We start from the raw sequence: 18,032 nt of genomic DNA, 5'->3' as shown, positions 1-18,032 counted from the left end.
TGGTTTCTATGGCCCTTGTCTGCCATTGTTACTAGAGACACACAGGAGCTTTCCCAGTGATTACGAGGTTCAGGAGAGCAAGGTCTGTTTCATACAGTCTTCGATCTCCCCTGCACCCAGCACAGTGCCTGTCACATAGGAAATGTTAAGTAAGTTTATTGAGTACATCCAGTTTATAACAATTAAAAAGCATTTCAGCCTTTGGTCTTCTCAAATCTCAAAAGAGTAAAGTGTTATATTTTTCATTTTCAAACCAGTTAAAGTTGTTTACAGTATAATGTCTTGTACATATCAAGCCCTTGATTTAAAAAATTTGATATGAAGTCAACCAAAAGACAAATGCATTTTTATTTTGAAAAGATTCATTCTATAGGCCGGGCGTGGTGGCTCACACCTATAATCTCAGCACTTTGGGAGGCTGAGGTGGGTGGATCACGAGGTCAAGAGATCGAGACCATCCTGGCCAACATGGTAAAACTCCGTCTCTACTAAAAATACAAAAATTAGCTGGGCGTGGTGGTGCACACCTGTAGTCCCAGCTACTTGGGAGGCTGAGGCAGCAGGAGAATCGCTTGACCCAGGGAGGCAGGGGTTGTAGTGGGCCAAGATCACACCACTGCACTCCAGCACAGGGACAGAGTGAGACTGTCTCCAAAAAAAAAAAAAAAGATTCATTCTCTGCTGATCGAAGTAGCAAAGAGAAAAAATGTAAATTTTAAAAAAGATTTATTCTGTACAACAGTACATGGAGTAAAATATGATAGTCTCCTTCACTTTTACCCCATCTTACCTCCCCAGCTTACTGGCTATCACCACTAACAATGTAGCATTTCTCCTGCCTGCCTTTCAAAATACTTTGACTTAAATAGGAGGATGCACACATGCACATATTTTTTTAAATTATACTTTAAGTTCTAGAGTACATGTGTACAACACGCAGGTTTGTTACACAGGTATACATGTGCCATGTTGGTTTGCTGCACCCATCAACTCATCATTTACATTAGGTATTTCTCCTAATGCTAACCCTCTCCCAGTCTCCCACCTCCGACAGGCCCCGGTGTGTGATGTTCCCTGCCCTGGCACACATGCACATGTTTTCATCGACAGGGGGGTCAAAAGTGTGCTGTTCTGCAATGAGGTCCACTCTCCCATTGTATGACACACACACACACACACACACACACACACCACAAACATGTATAGCTCTTCCTCTCCCTTCAACACCTGCTTGGCACTACAAGTGGATGAACCACAACTTATCAATCTACACCCTGGATAATGAGGGATATAGGTTGTCTCCAATTTTTTACTATACCATTTTGGCAATGAATATCCTCCACATACATGTTAGCACACATGCAGGGGTGCATGGAAATCCATGGAAAAATTTCTTTGAAGTGCATATTATTTTTTAGTGGATGCTGCCATATTTCCTTCTAAAAAATCTTTACCAATGAACACTCTCATCCTGTCAAGCCCTTGTTCTTATGTCCTGTCTGGATTGACAGTGGGAACAAGAAAACTCAGGGCTGAGCTAAATTAGACTCAGGTTTTTCTCAGACTCAATATTCAAAGATAAAATGGTTTAGGATTTAAGGCTCCAAAGGGCTCAGGCCTAAACTTTAGTGCTATTTAATCTAATCGCTGTAGATTAAATGGGAGTTGTCAGTTAACCCAAGAACCTGATGGTTATTTATAACATTGTTCCTGGGGGATCAATGTTACAGTTTTTTTTGTTTGTTTGTTTGTTTGTTTGTTTTTTTGAGACAGAGTCTTGCTCTGTCGCCCAGGCTGGAGTGTAGTGGCCGGATCTCGGCTCACTGCAAGCTCCGCCTCCCGGGTTCACAACACTCTCCTGCCTCAGCCTCCCGAGTAGCTGGGACTACAGGCGCCCGCCACCTCACTAGGCTAGTTTTTTGTATTTTTTAGTAGAGATGGGGTTTCACCATGTTAGCCAGGATGGTCTTGATCTCCTGACCTTGTGATCCGCCCATCTCGGCCTCCCAAAGTGCTGGGTTTACAGGCTTGAGCCACCACGCCCGGCCAATGTTACAGTTTTAAACAACTTTAACTTTCCAGTCGGGCGCGGTGGCTCACGCCTGTAATCCCAGCACTTTGGAAGGCTGAGGCAGGCGGACTGCGAGGTCAGGAGTTCAAGACCATCCTGGCCAACATGGTGAAACCCCCATCTCTACTAAAAATACAAAAATTAGCTGGGCGTGGTGGCACGCATCTGTAATCCCAGGTACTTGGGAGGCTGAGGCAGGAGAATTGCTTGAACCTGGGAGGTGGAGGTTGCAGTGATCCGAGATCGTGCCACTGCACTCCAGCTTGGGCAACAGAGCAAGACTCCATCTCAAATAAATAAATAAACTTTTCAATCAAAACAAACATTTGTTAAACTCCAACATATATCAGGGAGTGCTCTGCAGAGCACAGAGATGAAATCATTTCTGCCTTCAAGAAACTTATGATTAAGAGGATAGTAATTAATGTTGATTTTATTAGGTATGATAATGTGATTATGGTTACCTAATATGCCCCTTTCAAAGATACTCAAGTATTTACAGGTGAAATTTCATGATGTCTGGGTTTTGCTTTCAAATATTTTAGGAAAACAGGAAGAAAACCAAGAAAGAGATAATTGAAGTAGGTATTGCAAAATGTTGATGTGTTGAATTAGAGACTGGTATATGTGGATTCATTATTCTCTCTACTTTTGTAAATATAAATAGTAACATTCTCTTTAGTCTTCTAGGGACACCAGTATGTACATACACAATTACAATATAATAAAATAAAGATACAGGCACAAGTGACTATGGGAATAGAACATGGCCCAAATCTACTTGGATGAGATTGAATAGGACTGAGGAAGGGTTAAGAACCCAACTCTGATGTCAGATTATCTGGGTCCAAATTCCAGCTCTTCTTAGCTATGTGACTTTGTGCATATAACTTAGCCTTTTGAGCCTGTTTCTTCTGCAATAAAATGGGGATAATTATAGTGCCCAACTGAGGATCCAATACATTAATATCTGCAAAGCTCTTGGAATAGAGCCTGACACATAGTAGACATTACATAAACTGCCTACCATTACTCACTTATTGCTGTTATCAATGTTATTATAAAGGCTTTTCAGAGATGTGTTGAGGCAGAGATGTTTCAAGAAAAGGTCAGAGAAAAGCAACATAACATAAAGCCCGTCAGAGACAGGGGTGTGTGTGTGCTTGTCTGTTGAGGGGACGAGGAGAAAGTTAATGTGATTCCAATATTTCTAGCTTAGATGACCAGATGAATGATGGTATCATTAACTAAGAAGGGAATATAGAGGAAGGGGGGTTTATCAATCAAAATACAATACAAATAATATTTCTAATTATATATACAAATGGGCAAGTATTTAGCAAACTGAATTACTTCAGAATTAAGACAAAATTCCCAGAATGAGATGGTAAAACTCTAGTGAAAATTGACAGAATGTGATAAATGATAAAGATCTAAAAATATTTTAGGGAATAACTTTATCTAGAATAGTAAATATTATTGTCCTGTATCTCACATATATAACCTAAATAAGTGAGTTCATTTTAGTACTAGAAGACTGCAAACAACATTTCAGAAATCTAGCAACTCAGATATTAGAAATACTTTAAAATAAATATGTATTTCTAAAAGGTTGTGATCAAATAAGGCAGCTATCATGGTTACCAATGGATTCTTCTAGGGAGGTACGAGAATTCTCAGTAGTGTCTAGGTCCTCATAAAAGTAGAGATAGAAAAGAGCAAAGATGAACTTTGGAATATTTTACTTTGAGTGCCCAGAGGTCTTACCACTTTCCAGGACACAAAGTTTTTTTTTTTTTTTTTTTTGAGGCGGAGTCTCGCTCTATCGCCCGGACTGGAGTGCAGTGGCCGGATCTCAGCTCACTGCAAGCTCCGCCTCCTGGGTTTACGCCATTCTCCTGCCTCAGCCTCCTGAGTAGCTGGGACTACAGGCGCCCGCCACCTTGCCCGGCTAGTTTCTTTTGTATTTTTAGTAGAGACGGGGTTTCACCGTGTTAGCCAGGATGGTCTCGATCTCCTGACCTCGTGATCCACCCGTCTCGGCCTCCCAAAATGCTGGGATTACAGGCTTGAGTCACCGCGCCCGGCCAAGTTTCTTCTTTTCTATAGCAAAGACACCTGTTTAATACTCTCTCTTTAAAAACAGAAAAATGTTGGCCGGGCACAGTGGCTCACACCTGTAATCCCAGCACTTTGGGAGGCCGAGGCAGGCGGATCACCTGAGGTCAGCAGTTTGAGACCAGCCTGGCCAACGTGGTGAAACCTTGTCTCTACTAAAAATATAAAAATTAGACAGGTGTGGTGGCAGGCGCCTGTAATCCCAGCTACTCAGGAGGCTGAGGCAGGAGAATCGCTTGAACCCGGGAGGCAGAGGTTGCAGTGAGCCAAGGTGGCGCCATTGCACTCCAGCCTGGTCGACACAGCGAGACTCTGTCTCAAAAAACAAACAAACAAACAGACAAAAACAAAACAAAACAAAACACACACACACACACAGAAAAATGTTAAGGCAAAAATAAACAATTTAGCAATGTATCATGTTCAATGGTCTATTCATGATTACAGCTATGTACCTGGTTTTAATTTGTAATGTTTTTGATTTAATTTTGAAACAATTTCAAACTTACTTAAAAGTTGCAAGTGCAGTACAAAAACCTCTCTCTCCAACCATTTAGAGTAGTTGCTGACATGATGCCCCATCAACCCTGAATAGTGTTTTTCCTGCAAACAAGGATTTCCTCCTATATAATCACAATCAAACCATCAAAATCAAGAAAGTAACACTGGTTATATCACTACCATGTAATCATCAAACCCCATTCAAGTTTCATTCATTGCCAAATAACATCCTTCACAGTAAAACAATCCAGTTCAGAATACACATTGTCTTCAATCGTGTCTCTTAGGTCTCATTCAATCAGCAACAGATCCTCAGTATTTTCTTGACCTTCATGACCTGGACACTTTTTGAAGATTACAGTCAGCTACTTTGTAGAATGTCCTTCATTTAAGGTTATCTGGGCGGGGCACGTTGGCTCACACCTGTAATGCCAGCACTTTGGGAGGCCGCAGGCTGAGGCAGGCAGATCACTTGAGCCCAGCAGTTAGAGATCAGCCTGGGAAAAGAGGGAGACCTCATCCCTACAAAAACCACAACAAATTAGCCAGGCATGGTGATGTGCATCTGTAGTCCCAGTTACCTGGGAGGCTGAGGTGGGAGGATTACCTGAGCCCAGGAGGTCAAGGCTGCAGTGAGCTATGATCGTGTCACTGCACTCCAGGCGAGGTGAGACTGTCTCAAAAAATAATAAATAAGGTTATGTCTGATGCTTCCTCATGACTAGGTTCAGGTTAAGCATCTTTGGTAGGAATGTCACAGAAGTAATGCTGTGTTCTCATTATTTCCAATCAGGTAGCACATGATTTTGATATGTCCCATTACTGGTGATATTTAATTTTGATTAAGATGGTGTCTACCATGTTTCTCCACTGTAAAGTTACTCTTTTCCCCTTCATAATATAGTATTTTGTGTGGAGGAGGTACTTTAAGCCTATGTAAATAGTTTCTCATCAAATTTTTGAATTATTTATATCAGTATGGACTCACAGTTTCCTATTTTAATAGATTATAATCTCATTATTTATTATGACATTCAAATTTCCCCAGATTTGGCCAATGGGAGTCCCCTTCAAGTCTGACATCATTTTTGAACACTTTCTAATTTCTGGCACAACAAGATGTCCCAGGTACATCTTGTTCTTTTCTTCTTCCAGGGACCTAGGATAAGCCATTCCTCCAAGGAGCCCTCCAAGCTTTTTTAGTGGAGAATGGTGTTTAGAGGGCAAAATCTGGGACGTATTTGTGTTCATTGCTATTGGGGCATCTCTGCTTCTAGGCCCTCTCAGTGGAAGAGCTAGGAAACACATGCATATGATTCATATACACGTTTATATCTATATTTATTTCCATATATTTACTGAAATCTGTGAGTTCACATGGATACTTTAATTCCAATCCAGCACCGGAGGGTTCATTCCAATTTTCTCCCTTTCCATATTTGTAATCCCTTTGACAGTGAGAAACCTGGCTTCCATTATCTTCAATATATTTACTTACTTGATCTGTCCCATGTATATAACCAAACTTTCATTGCCATCACCTCTTACTCACAGAGATGGCTTCCTTACCTCACTTGAGGACCAATCCCCTGTGCTAGTGCTAGGTGCTCTCCTAAAAAGCCCTTCTCTTCCTGCTTGGGCTCTGACACCCCAGACCTAGCCATGCTCCAAATGAATGCTATTTTCACCTTGCTCTGAGGTATAGGGCTCTGAGACCCTGCACCAAGGCTTCCCTCCTTTATAGGTACTTCCCTCGCCCCTTGGGTTCTGAAATCCTGCACCAAACTCCCACCTCATGCAAAAGCCCTCCTCATCACACTTGGGCTCCAAACTGCACTCTCATGCAGGTGCCCTCTTCACCCCACTTTTGTTTCAACATCCTGCCACCAAACACCCTCTTTACCATCCTTGTGCTCTGACAACCCCCTCCACAGATGCCTCCTCACCTTGCACAGGCTCTGAAACCTCACACCAGGCCACTCCTCTGTGGGGATGTCCTCCTCACACAGCCTGGACTCCAACACCCCTCTCTGGGCCCCCGTGACTTCTCCACTTTGCATCTACTCCTACTTTACCTGACCGCACCTAATGGCTTTAAGGCTGCATTAGTATTCAGAAAGGGAAGAGGAAAAACTATAAACCCATTTGTATTTATTTTTTAGCATTTATTTTTGGTTCAGGGATACACATGTAGGTTTGTTACATAGTTAAACCTGTGTCATGGAGGTTTCTTGTACAGATCATTTCATCTCCCAGGTACTAAGCCTAGTACCCAATAGTTATTTTTTTCTGATCCTCTTCCTCTTTCCAACCTTCACCCTCAAGCAGGCCCCCGTGTCTGTTGTTGCCTCTTTGTGTCTATGTATTCTCATCATTTAGCTCCCATTTTTAAGTGAGAACATGTGGTATTTGGTTTTCTATTCCTGCATTAGTTTGCTAATGATGATGGCCTACAGCTCTATCCATGTTTGGAAAGGACATGATCTCATTCTCTCTCTCTCTTTTTTTTTTTTTTTTGAGATGGAGTCTCACTCTTTTGCCCAGGCTGGAGTGCAGTAGCATGATCTCAGCTCACTGCAACCTCCACCTCCTGGGTTCAAGTGATTGTCCTTCCTCAGCCTCCCAAGTAGCTGGGATGACAGGCACCCGCCATCATGCCCAGCTAATTTTTGTATTTTTAGTTGAGACGGGTTTTGCCATGTTGGCCAGGCTGGTCTTGAACTCCTGACCTCAGGTGATCTGCCTGCCTCAGCCTCCCAAAGTGCTGGGATTACAGATGTAAGACACCATGCCCAGCCAATCTTACTCTCTTTTTTATGGCTGCATAGTATTCCATGGTGTACATGTACCAAATTTTCTTTATCCAGTCTACCATTGATGGGCACTTAGGTTGATTCCATGTCTTTGCTATTGTGAATAGTGCTGCAGTGACCGTTCACATGCATGTATCTTTATGGTAGAATGATTTATATTCCATTGGATTTGTACCCAGTAATATGATTGCTGAGTTGAATGGTAGTTCTGTTTTTAGCTCTTGGAGGAATTATCACACTGCTTTCCACAATGGCTGAACTAATTTACACTCCCACCAATAGTGTATAAGTGTTCCCTTTTCTCTGCAAACTCACAGCATGTGTTATCTTTTTACTTTTTAATAGTAGCCATTCTGACTGTTGTTTCCCTCTTTGTGTCTATGTATTCTCATCGTTTAGCTCCAATTTGTAAGTGAGAACATGTGGTATTTGGTTTTCTGTTCCTGCATTACCTTGCTAATGATGATGGCCTACAGTTCCCTATAGATGGTATCTCATTGTGGTTTTTATTTGCATTTTTCTCTAATGATCAATGATATTGGGCTATTTTTCTTACGCTTGTAGGCCACATGCATGACTTCTTCTGAAAAGTGTCTGTTCATGTCCTTTGCCCACTTTTTTTTTTTTCTTTTTGTGAAGGAGTCTCACTCTGTCGCATAGGCTGGAGTGCAGTGTCACGGTCTTGGCTCACTGCAAGCTCCGCCTCCCGGGTTCATGCCATTCTCCTGCCTCAGCCTCCCGAGTAGCTGGGACTACAGGTGCCTGCCATCATGCCCAGCTAATTTTTTGTAGTTTTAGTACAGACAGGGTTTCACCGTGTTAGCCAGGATGGTCTTGATCTCCTGACCTCATGATCCACCCGCCTCGGCCACCCAAAGTGCTGGGATTACAGGGGTGAGCCACAGCGCCCGGCCTCCTTTGCCCACTTTTTAATAGGGTTGTTTTTTCCTTGTAAATTTGTTTAAGTTTCTTATAGATGCTGAATATTAGACCTTTGTCAGATGCAGTTGCCAAAAATTTTCTCCCATTCTGTAGGTTATCTGTTTACTCTGTTGATAGTTTATTTTGCTGTGCAGAAGCTCTTAAGTTTAGTGAGATCCCATTCGTCAATTTTTGCTTTTGTTGCAATTGCTTTTGGCATTTTCATCATGAAATCTTTGCCTGATCCTATGTCCAGAATGGTATGCCTAGGTTTTCTTCCAGGGTTTTTGTAATTTTGGGTTTTACATTTAAATCTTCAATCCATCTTTAATTGATTTTTGTATATGGTGTAAAAAAGGCGTCCAGTTTCAGTCTTCGACATATGGCTTGTCAGATAGCCCAGCACCATTTATTAAATAGGGAGTCCTTTCCCTATTGCTTGTTTTTGTCAGCTTTGTTGGAGATCAGATGGTCGTAGGTGTGCAGCCTTATTTCTGGGCTCTCTACTCTGTTCCATTGGTCTATGTACCTATTTTTGTACCAATACCATGCTGTTTTGCTTACTGTAGCCCTGCAGTAGAGCATGAAGTCGTATTTTATGACTTTTTAAAAACACTGTCTTAAGACATTGCTTTTGGTCCCGTCTATAATGAATGTGATTAAGCTAAATCACTAATGTAGTCTTTTTCCCTTTAAATCAAAGGATCTTGTAAATGATTGAGTTTACTTAAGACAAAGTTAATTTGCCATTTATTTATTTATTTATTTTGTTCTGACACAGAGTCTCACTCTGTCGCCCAGGATGGAGTGCAGCGGTGTGATCATGGCTCACCGCAACCTCTGCCTCCCAGGCTCAAGCGATTCTCCTGCCTCAGCCTCCTGAGTAGCTGGGATTACAGGCGCCCACCACCACTGCCCATCTAATTTTTGTATTTTTAGTGGAGAAAGGGTTTCATCATATTGGCCAGGCTAGTCTTAAACTCCTGACTTCAAATGATCCACCCACCTTGGCCTCCCAAAGTGCTGGGATTACAGGCAAGAACCACTGCATCTGGCCACCCATATTTTATTATTTAGTATACCACCAATTCTCCAGTTTCCCCAACATTTGTTTCAAATCACTGCCTTTATTAAAGGTGTTTTTGTCCAAAATTAGGGTAAGAGCCAAAGTCCTCATAGAGGGAACAAGGCCTTGCCTGATGTGGCCTCCTCTCCCTTCCTTTACTCCTCAGGCTTTCCCCTGGCTTGCTCTTCTCCTGTCATCTTGGGCTCCGCACAATTCTTGAACTAGGCCAGGCCACTCTTACCTTAGGGGTGACGGCTTCTGCCCTGTTGGTCTCTCTTTCCGGAATGTTTGCTCCCTAGACATCCCCAGGGCTCATTCCAGCCACTCCAAGTTTTTGTTCATGTGTTACTTTCTTAATGAAGCTCATTCTGAAGAACCTATTTAAAACTGCAGCTGCCCCGGCTCTGTTTTCCCTACTCTTTTTTTCTGTCCTTTTTTTTTTTGAGACAAGGCCTTGCTCTGTCACCCATGCACTCCACCCAGCCTTGCACTCCACCCAGAGGCTGGAGTGTAGCCTCTACTCCATGGCTCAATGCAGCCTCCAACTCTCCAGCTCAAGCGATCCTCCCACCTCAGCCTCCCAAGTAGCTGGGACTATTGGTACATACCACCATACTCAGCCAATTAAAAAATTTTTTTTGTAAAGATGGGTTCTTGTCATGTTGCTCAGGCTGGTCTTGAACTCCTGGGCTCAAGCCATCCTCCCACCTCAGCCTCCCAAAGTGCTGGGATTACAAGCATGAGCTGCTGTGCCTGGCCTTCGCTACTCTATTTTCTATAGCATTTATGACATTCTAACTCACTATTCTTTATTTTACTATATAAGATAAGGTTTGCCCAGGCTGGAGTACAGGGGTGCAATCATAGCTCACTACAGCCTTGTAGCTGTAATGTGCTATACTTCTTATTTATCTATTTATTTATTTTGAGATGAAGTCTCGCTCTTTCACCCGGGCCGGAGTGCAGTGGCACAACAAACTCCGCCTCCAACGTTCTAGCGATTCTCCTGCTTCAGCTTCCCAAGCAACTGGGACTACAGTCGTGTGCCACCATGCCCAGCTAATTTTTGTATTTTTAGTAGAGATGGGGTTTCACCATATTGGCAAGGCTGGTCTTGAACTCCTGACCTCGTGATCCACCAACCTCGGCCTCCCAAAGTGCTGGGATTACAGACATGAGCCACTGTGCCCAGCCAATATGCTACGACTACTATGTTTATTTTTTATTGTCTTTCTTCCCACCATATCTACTAACCTGTAGCTCCACAATGACAGAGATTTTTATTGTTTTGTTCATTATTTAATAAATATTTATTGAATGAAGACAGCTGTTCCCCAAGGTAGTCTGAATCCTAAATAATTGGCGCCATCTAGTGTTCTTGGAAGCATGTGTGAATTAACCCTGACAGTCTTATTTGCATTAGCCATGGGATAAATAGTACTGGTATAATCAATTCTGCTACTTTGTTTTTCACTGCCCTCTATGGCTCTGAAAATATTAAAATGTTTTGAATGATTAAACAGGCACAGGACATATTAATTTCCCTAAAAGCATTTTATTTGTTTTTTGAGACAGGGTCTCGCTGTCACCCAGGCTGGAGTGCAGTGGCAAGATCGTGGCTCACTGCAGCTTTGACCTCCTGGGCTCAAGCAATCCTCCCACCTCAGCCTCCCGAGTAGCTGGGACTACAGGCATGTGCCACCACACCTGGCTAATTTTAAAATTTTTTGTAGAGACACTGTCTCACTATGTTGCCCAGGTTAGTCTCAAATTCCTAGGCTCAGGCGATCCTCCCACCTCAGCCTCCCAAAATTTTGGGATTGCAGGTGTGAGCCACTGCCCCCAGCCTATGAGCAATTTTGTTCCCAATGATTTGACTGTTCCTTCCAGAATTCCATGTGGGGAAAGCATCATGAAAGTTTTCTTTTAACTTTGGGGCACCTCTACCCACTCACCACTCGCCAAAAAAAAAGAAAAGTAAAGAAAAGAAAAACAAAAAAAAACTCTCAAAAACCTCAAAATGGCAATAACCTTGGCTCTTTTGGTAATTGTTTTGCTACACTTTTCCTCCAGAATTTCAAAGTACATATTTATTGATTTTGAAATTTTGGTTTTGGCCTCAAAAACCCCCAAATCAAAGTGATAAAACATTAGCAAGGGTAACTAATGTTATTTAAAATAGCATCAGAATTCTCTAAGGTAATGAGCCCAATCTTCTGATTTAAAAAATATTGGTTTTTTAAAAAATATGATAGAGACCAAAAAAACTTCCTTAAAAGCATTAAAATGTTTTAATATTTAATAGTTGATAATGAAAAAGATAATTAGTTCATATTTACTGAATACTTATTGTGCTAGGAGCTACTGTAAAAGTTCATTAATCATCTTAACAACCCTATTAATGTAGGTTCTCTAGTATTAAGCTCCACTTTTTGGATGACAGAATGGAGAAACAGAGAAGTTAAATAACTTGACTTCAGTCACAGAGCTACTAAACAGTGGAGCCAGAATTTAAATTACAGCCCAAGCCCATGAGCTCATAACCATGTTCTCATCTACCTCCCCACAGAAGGGGAATGATGCTATTTTGTGTTAAAGTTCTTGGCCTGGTCAAACAAATTAATTAAGGTATTATTCTAAAAAGGAATCAAGACAACCACAGATAAACAAAAGCATATACAATTTTCCTAGAATTTTGTTTTTTCTTTTTACAGTCAAGAAAGTTGAAGCTGCAGAATTGTCCCCCATTCTAAGGATGCTGTGGCAATGAGTAAAAGTGACATCAAGGTCAAGGTCAAAGGCAGAGGCTAGTTTGCAGTGGCATAATGAAGAACCAGTTGGTCCTTACTGCCCTCCCACCTCTTTTTGCAACCCATTCCTCAGAACTTTTTGTTCTACCCTCCAATTGTCCAAAGCTTCCCCCTACTCTGCTACTAGTGCTAATGTTTTAAAATAGATTAAATGACTCAAGTTCCCAAATTTTCTTGAAATCTGCTATTTCCTGAATCTGCTTTATCTCAGCTGGTATTAAGAAAATAATTGAATTATCTGTTAAAGTTAGTCCTACTAAGGAGTGATTTACTAGTAACAACCAGAATTTTTTGCATTATACATTACACTCTTTAAAAGGAGTATGGATTTCCCAGAATTTTAAAATGATGGAGTCTTTCAGAGGATATCTGTGAGTAGGTGGTTTCCAGGCTTGTTAGCCTGGAAATGATGTCCCTCTCACTATCCTCACCTGGAACCCAGGATTCCTTTTCTAAATGTTTGCTTGACTCTTTATTTTTTTGTTAATTTTTTTTTTTTTCTTTAGACTGAGTCTCTCTATCACCCAGGTTGGAGTGCAGTGGTGTGATCTCAGCTCACTGCAACCTCCGCCTCCCAGGTTCAAGCGATTCTCCTGCCTCAGCCTCCCGAGTAGCTGGGATTACAGGAACCTGCCACCACATCTGGCTAATTTTTGTAGAGACGGGGTTTCACTATGTTGGCCAGCCTGGTCTCACACTCCTGACCTCAGGTGGTCCAACCGCCTCAGCCTCCCAAAGTGCTGGGATTACAGGCATAAGCCACTGTGCTCGGACTATTTTTTAAAATTTTAATTTAATTTCAGTTTTTTTTTTTTTTTTTGTAGAGATGGTGTCTCTGTGTTGCCCAGGCTAGTCTCAAACTCCAGAGCTTAAGCAATCCTCCCACCTTGACCTCCCAAAGTACTAGGATTACATGCATGAGCTACTGTGCCCACCTGACTCTTTTTAAAAAATTTTAAATACAAAGTGACCTACGAAAGGGAAATGATTATTCTCCATCTTGGATAGAGTTTTTCCTCATGTGGTTTGTGGATTACCCGCTTCAGACTTAACTGGAGAGATTCCCAGCCCTGACTCTGACTTACTACACCAAAATCTTCCAGCAGGGCTCAGGAATCTGTATCCTTTTTTTTGTGAGTGTGTAGTTTTCTTTTTAATTATCTTTAGTCTTGTGATCACATATAATTTTAAAATTTGTGTATATCTCCACTACTTTAATCCCTTTAAGTTGGCAAAAGCACCATTCCCAATCACAAATACACAGTTCTACAGTTTTATAAGTTTCTGAATAGCTGTTTAAAGACAGTCCTAAATTATAACTTAGTTTGACTTAGATTGTAAAGAATTCAAGAGTGAAGTTTAACTTGCTACTATTTTAAAAGCATGTGACCTTATAGATCTATAAGATGTGAGAAGTGTTGAATAATCTTTAATATTACACATAAACCACACTAAAATGCCTTTCAATAAGTAAAAGGAACCATTTTAAATACAGGCAATTATAATTAGATTGGCATAGTTAAGGCCAAAACTCTAGACATTGCTACCTTATTTATCTTCAACCCTTGCCTTTAAGAGGCAAATGAACACGAAACACAGGTGAATCTTGCTTGGTTCTGAGACAGTGAAGGAATTTCCCCAGTATTTAAATATATTCACAAACCAGTTATATAAATCTAAATATAAAACCAATCTCCAGTAAGCTTTAAGATGGCACTCACCATCTTTGTGAAAAGTTGAACATTACTAACGAAGTCTAATCATATCTTTAGAAGGGGTAAACAGTGATAGCATTTACCGAATTGGAATTACTATTAACATTCAAAAACTGAACACATTCATTTAACCACAAGCCAGTCTTAGTTTTAAATCAGGACTGCCCAACAAAATATTCTGTCAGTCACTCATGATCTGAATTCTGGTGTATGAGATATATTAAAGTATGGTACACATAAAAAAGTCATGAGACATTTGTTTTGTAATAAATAAAATGTGGCCTATTACTCATTAGTAGCTTTTTTGAGATAAGCTATCAAGTCTGCCCTTTCTTCCTTCTTCTTAATGCCAACAAAGATCATTTTTGTTCCAGGGATATACTTCTTGGGATTCTCCAAATCCTCCATCAGTGTATCCTCTCCCCAGGTGATGCCTTTGTTCTTATTGGCGACTGTGTAAGAGTAACCAGTGGCCTGACCTGTCTTCCGCCCAAAGAGACCATGGAGATTTGGCCCAGTCTTGTGCTTGCCTCCCTTTTCAATGGTGTGGCACTGGGAACACTTCATAATAAAAATCTTCTTGCCTTTCTCAACATCACCCATATTTAATTCTCTTTTTAGTCACTGGCACAATGAAGATTCCTGCTCCGAAGCCGTACATCCCAACTCTCTCAGGAATCTGTATTCTAACAACCTTCCCAGATGATTTTTATGTGTGCATGAAGTTTGGAAACCACTGACCTAAAGGGATAATTTTTAAAAGTAAAGAACCAGCATCACTTGGGTTATTGGATTCTTTCCTATTACAGATCACAGACGAGAACTTCAAGGAGTATCATGTAAAAACCTAATTATAAGACCAAATATAATTTTAGGAGACTAATAATTAACAACTCTATTTACAAGACTGTATGTCCTTTTGTTGTAAATTATACGTGTGAAATGTCTCAAGGGATAGATGTGAAACGTCTCAAAGAAATCTTTGGTGGATGCTGTTTAATCCTGACTTGCCTTCCATAAAATTAACCAGTTGCCCAAAGTTTTTACTCTACTACCCACAGATGAGTCTCCAGTAACCCCTAAGGCATTCTCTGAACAAGCCTCATTTCCTGTATAAAAGAAAACTGGCTTAAAATGAACTGAGTTTGGTAAACTGCACAAAATTTAGGCTGATTAAACTGGTTATCAAAAATGACTATGAATTCTGCAGCTTTGGAGATGTTTTAACATAGGAAATACAACCATATTTTTGTATGAGCAGGGTATACAGTGGCCTAAAGCTAGAGAATCCAAATGGAAGGCTCAAACTGGATTCTAGTACAAACAGGTTAAAACTAGATTTGACTAAACCTACCTCTCCATCCAAATGAATGTGAAGCTGTTTTTGTTTTTTACTTTTTCATTTTTATTTATTTATTTTTTGTTTTTGAGATGCAGTCTCACGCTGTCGCCCAGGCTGGAGTGCAGTCTTGGCTCACTGCAACCTCCACCTCCCAGGTTAAAGCAATTCTCCTGTCTCAGCCTTCCGAAGAGCTGGGAATACAGGCGCGTTCTACCATGCCCAGCTAATTTTTGTATTTTTGGTAGAGACGGGGTTTCACCAGATTGGCCAGGATGGTCTTGATCTCTTGACCTCGTGATCCGCCTGCCTCAGCCTCCCAAAGTGCTGGGATTACAGGCGTGAGCCCCACCGTGTCCAGCCTATTTTATTTTTTAACCAACTGAGTCTGGCAAGAATTTCTTGCCATTCTGCCATAATATAATGGCCTCTTGAGAATCCTTTACAGAAACACAGTTTAGATGTACATAACATACTAAGAAGGAAATCATTTAACTTAACAATACCACACCCAGATAATTCAGATACCTAATAGAATTTTTCATTTGAATTATTTGGTTTGGCCAAGTTAATTTTTTTTTTTTTGAGACGGAGTCTTGCTCTGTCGCCGATGCCGGAGTGCAGTGGCGTGATCTTGGCTCACTGCCCCTGGGCCTCCTGGCTTCAACTGAGTCTCCAGCCTCAGCTGCCCTTGAGTAGCTGGGACTACAGGCACGCCACCACGCCCAGCTAATGTTTGTATTGTTAGTAGAGAGTGGGTTTCGCCATGTTGGGCAGGCTGGTCTTGAACTCCTGACCTCAGGTGATCCACCTGCCACGGCCTCCCAAAGTGCTGGGATTACAGGCGTGAGCCACAGCGCCTGGCCTTTTTTTTTTTTTTTTCCTTATACATTGTTTACACTCCTCACTCCTGATTCTTAACAGTTGTCACAACTTTCTTCTCCATTTAAAATCTAACTCAGTTCAATCAGGAAGGTCACTTACCTTGAAAGTCTTCCTTCTTTAGAGCTGGGGTGCATGGTGTTCTTGCTGGCAGAGTAGAAACAAGGTATCAAGGAAAAAGAACCTGTAACACACTGGGAACCCTTAACTCATTGTAAGAACTGCCTCCAAATCAACTTCCTCAAAAACTAAAGAACTCTTCGAGAGAGCAAGACTAACTGATAAACAATCTAAGGGGAGAACTTCTAAAGATTGTAACACTAAAAATAATTCCGTAAAACTACAATGCAAGTCTACCCCACAAAACTTTAAAAATATAATTTTATCTTTCCTTCAAGAGATCATGGGAAAATCTACTATTTTCGTTTAAAATATATAACTTCTATTTGTTACTGTATTTGGATTTGTGCTACCACTATTCTGGATTTGTTCCCATGTTATCTGTGGAACCAGGCAGCTAATAATCTTTACCCAGCATCTCTGGGTATTTCTTGAATGAAAATGGAATGGATTGGTGGAATTAATGGCTAGATGTTTAGAAGACACTACTTTGTTATTTTCTCTGTATAATGATGAAAGCCTACAACTATACAGAGACATAAACGAGCCAGGGTGAGAGGCCGGGAAAGATGAAGAGGGAGGAGGAAAGGATGGGCTTGTAGCCCTCATCCGGTCAAATTCCCAACTTTGAGCTTCACTTTATTGTAAAATTAGAGGCTAAAACTATTTAAAGCTTCCAAAACTTTTTGATGAAACAGAAATGCCAATTAGTTACTATCATAATTAACCAGTGTTATTTTCCTGAAGGACTGACCTTGGGAGGCCAGGTAGGAACTGTTAAACTGGCAACAAAATCACGTTTTCAACTGAATATACTGATATTCAAGTGTCCAGAAAAATAATTTCGAAGCTACGTTCACAAGTTTGCCAGAAAGCCCTATTGACACAGCTGCGGATCTCAGACATCTGAGTTAGCACCATTCTGCTGGAGGGGATTAAGACTGGATGCTTCGAGCGGAGTTGGGAACATTATCATCTGAGGAAACTAAAAGGCGCCAGCAGTAGGGCTTTTTCCAACGTCTCTGACAAAATATGTTGCGGGAAAAGCCAACCCGCCCCAAATTCCCCCGTGTGGCCCTAACTCGAGGCTCCGGCTCCTCGCGCCAGCAAGCTGAGGAAGAGACAGTCTCCTGCGATTTAGATACAAACACGCGCGTGCAGGGAAGGCCAACCCAGGGAAGCCACTGCCACCTCCGCCGCTTCCGACGCCCGCGCTCACGGGAGAGCCTCGCGCCGCACGGGAACCTCCAGTCCACCGCAGCAGACCGGATGGGCGTCCCCGGGAGCCAATGGACGCGCCGGGAGGCGGGGCAGGGAGGCCGAGGGGGCGGGATTTCCCTCACGGCCGCTCGGCGTCTGAAGGCGGTGCGGGCGGGGACGGCGGCCGCGCCAGCCGGAGAGGGCGGGCCGGGGTCAGCTGCGGCGGGTGGGCCGGCGCGGGCAGCTGTGGGCGGCCGCTGCGTCTCCTGCCGCCGCCCTCCCTCCGCCACGATGCCGGGGATCGACAAACTGCCCATCGAGGAGACGCTGGAGGACAGCCCGCAGGTGAGGCGCGGGCGCTGGTGGGCGACGAGGGAGAGCCCAGCGGGCGGACCCCAGGTCTGGCACCTCCGCCGCTCCCGCAGGTGCCCGCCCCGGCCCAGGTGGGCGCCGGCGCCGCCGCCCTGGGTCACCGC

At 42.3% G+C, this 18,032-nt stretch overlaps 3 protein-coding genes across 6 annotated transcripts in view; 1 reads left to right on the top strand and 2 right to left on the bottom strand.

Moving 5' to 3' along the window:
- HESX1 (HESX homeobox 1) overlaps nt 1-17,608 on the bottom strand; it is a 28,606-nt gene extending 10,998 nt beyond the window's left edge. Inside the window, exons 1-2 of one of the 2 annotated variants that reach the window (XM_023201045.2) lie at nt 17,502-17,608; nt 16,339-16,383 (exon numbers count right to left, since the gene is read on the bottom strand). The gene's annotated coding sequence lies outside the window, so the exon portion shown is untranslated. Of the gene's footprint in view, nt 1-16,338; nt 16,384-17,438 lie in introns of both variants that reach the window. The other variant, XM_023201052.2, reaches the window with a different exon arrangement.
- Nucleotides 13,711-14,994, bottom strand: LOC111534452 (cytochrome c-like). The gene has a single exon (XM_023201055.2). The coding sequence runs from the start codon at nt 14,616-14,618 to the stop codon at nt 14,301-14,303; it is 318 nt and encodes a 105-aa protein (XP_023056823.1). The 5' UTR covers nt 14,619-14,994; the 3' UTR covers nt 13,711-14,300.
- Nucleotides 17,609-17,709: 101 nt separating the features above from the next.
- APPL1 (adaptor protein, phosphotyrosine interacting with PH domain and leucine zipper 1) overlaps nt 17,710-18,032 on the top strand; it is a 46,783-nt gene continuing 46,460 nt past the window's right edge. The window contains exon 1 of one of the 3 annotated variants that reach the window (XM_023201022.2): nt 17,710-17,901. In XM_023201022.2, the coding sequence (XP_023056790.1) occupies nt 17,848-17,901 (54 nt within the window). In that variant the 5' untranslated portion in view covers nt 17,710-17,847. The remainder of the gene's footprint in view (nt 17,902-18,032) is intronic. The other 2 variants (XM_023201036.2, XM_023201030.3) reach the window with 2 other exon arrangements.

This window comes from Piliocolobus tephrosceles, chromosome 2 (genome assembly GCF_002776525.5).
Source record: "Piliocolobus tephrosceles isolate RC106 chromosome 2, ASM277652v3, whole genome shotgun sequence".
Classification (NCBI taxonomy): domain Eukaryota; kingdom Metazoa; phylum Chordata; class Mammalia; order Primates; family Cercopithecidae; genus Piliocolobus; species Piliocolobus tephrosceles.
Note: the sequence above shows the minus strand (reverse complement) of the source record. Positions and strands in the feature narration are given on the sequence as shown.

Bases quoted from the DNA above. Each gene is read 5' to 3' on its own strand.
- LOC111534452 (XM_023201055.2), bottom strand. From the start codon at position 14,618: ATGGGTGATGTTGAGAAAGGCAAGAAGATTTTTATTATGAAGTGTTCC.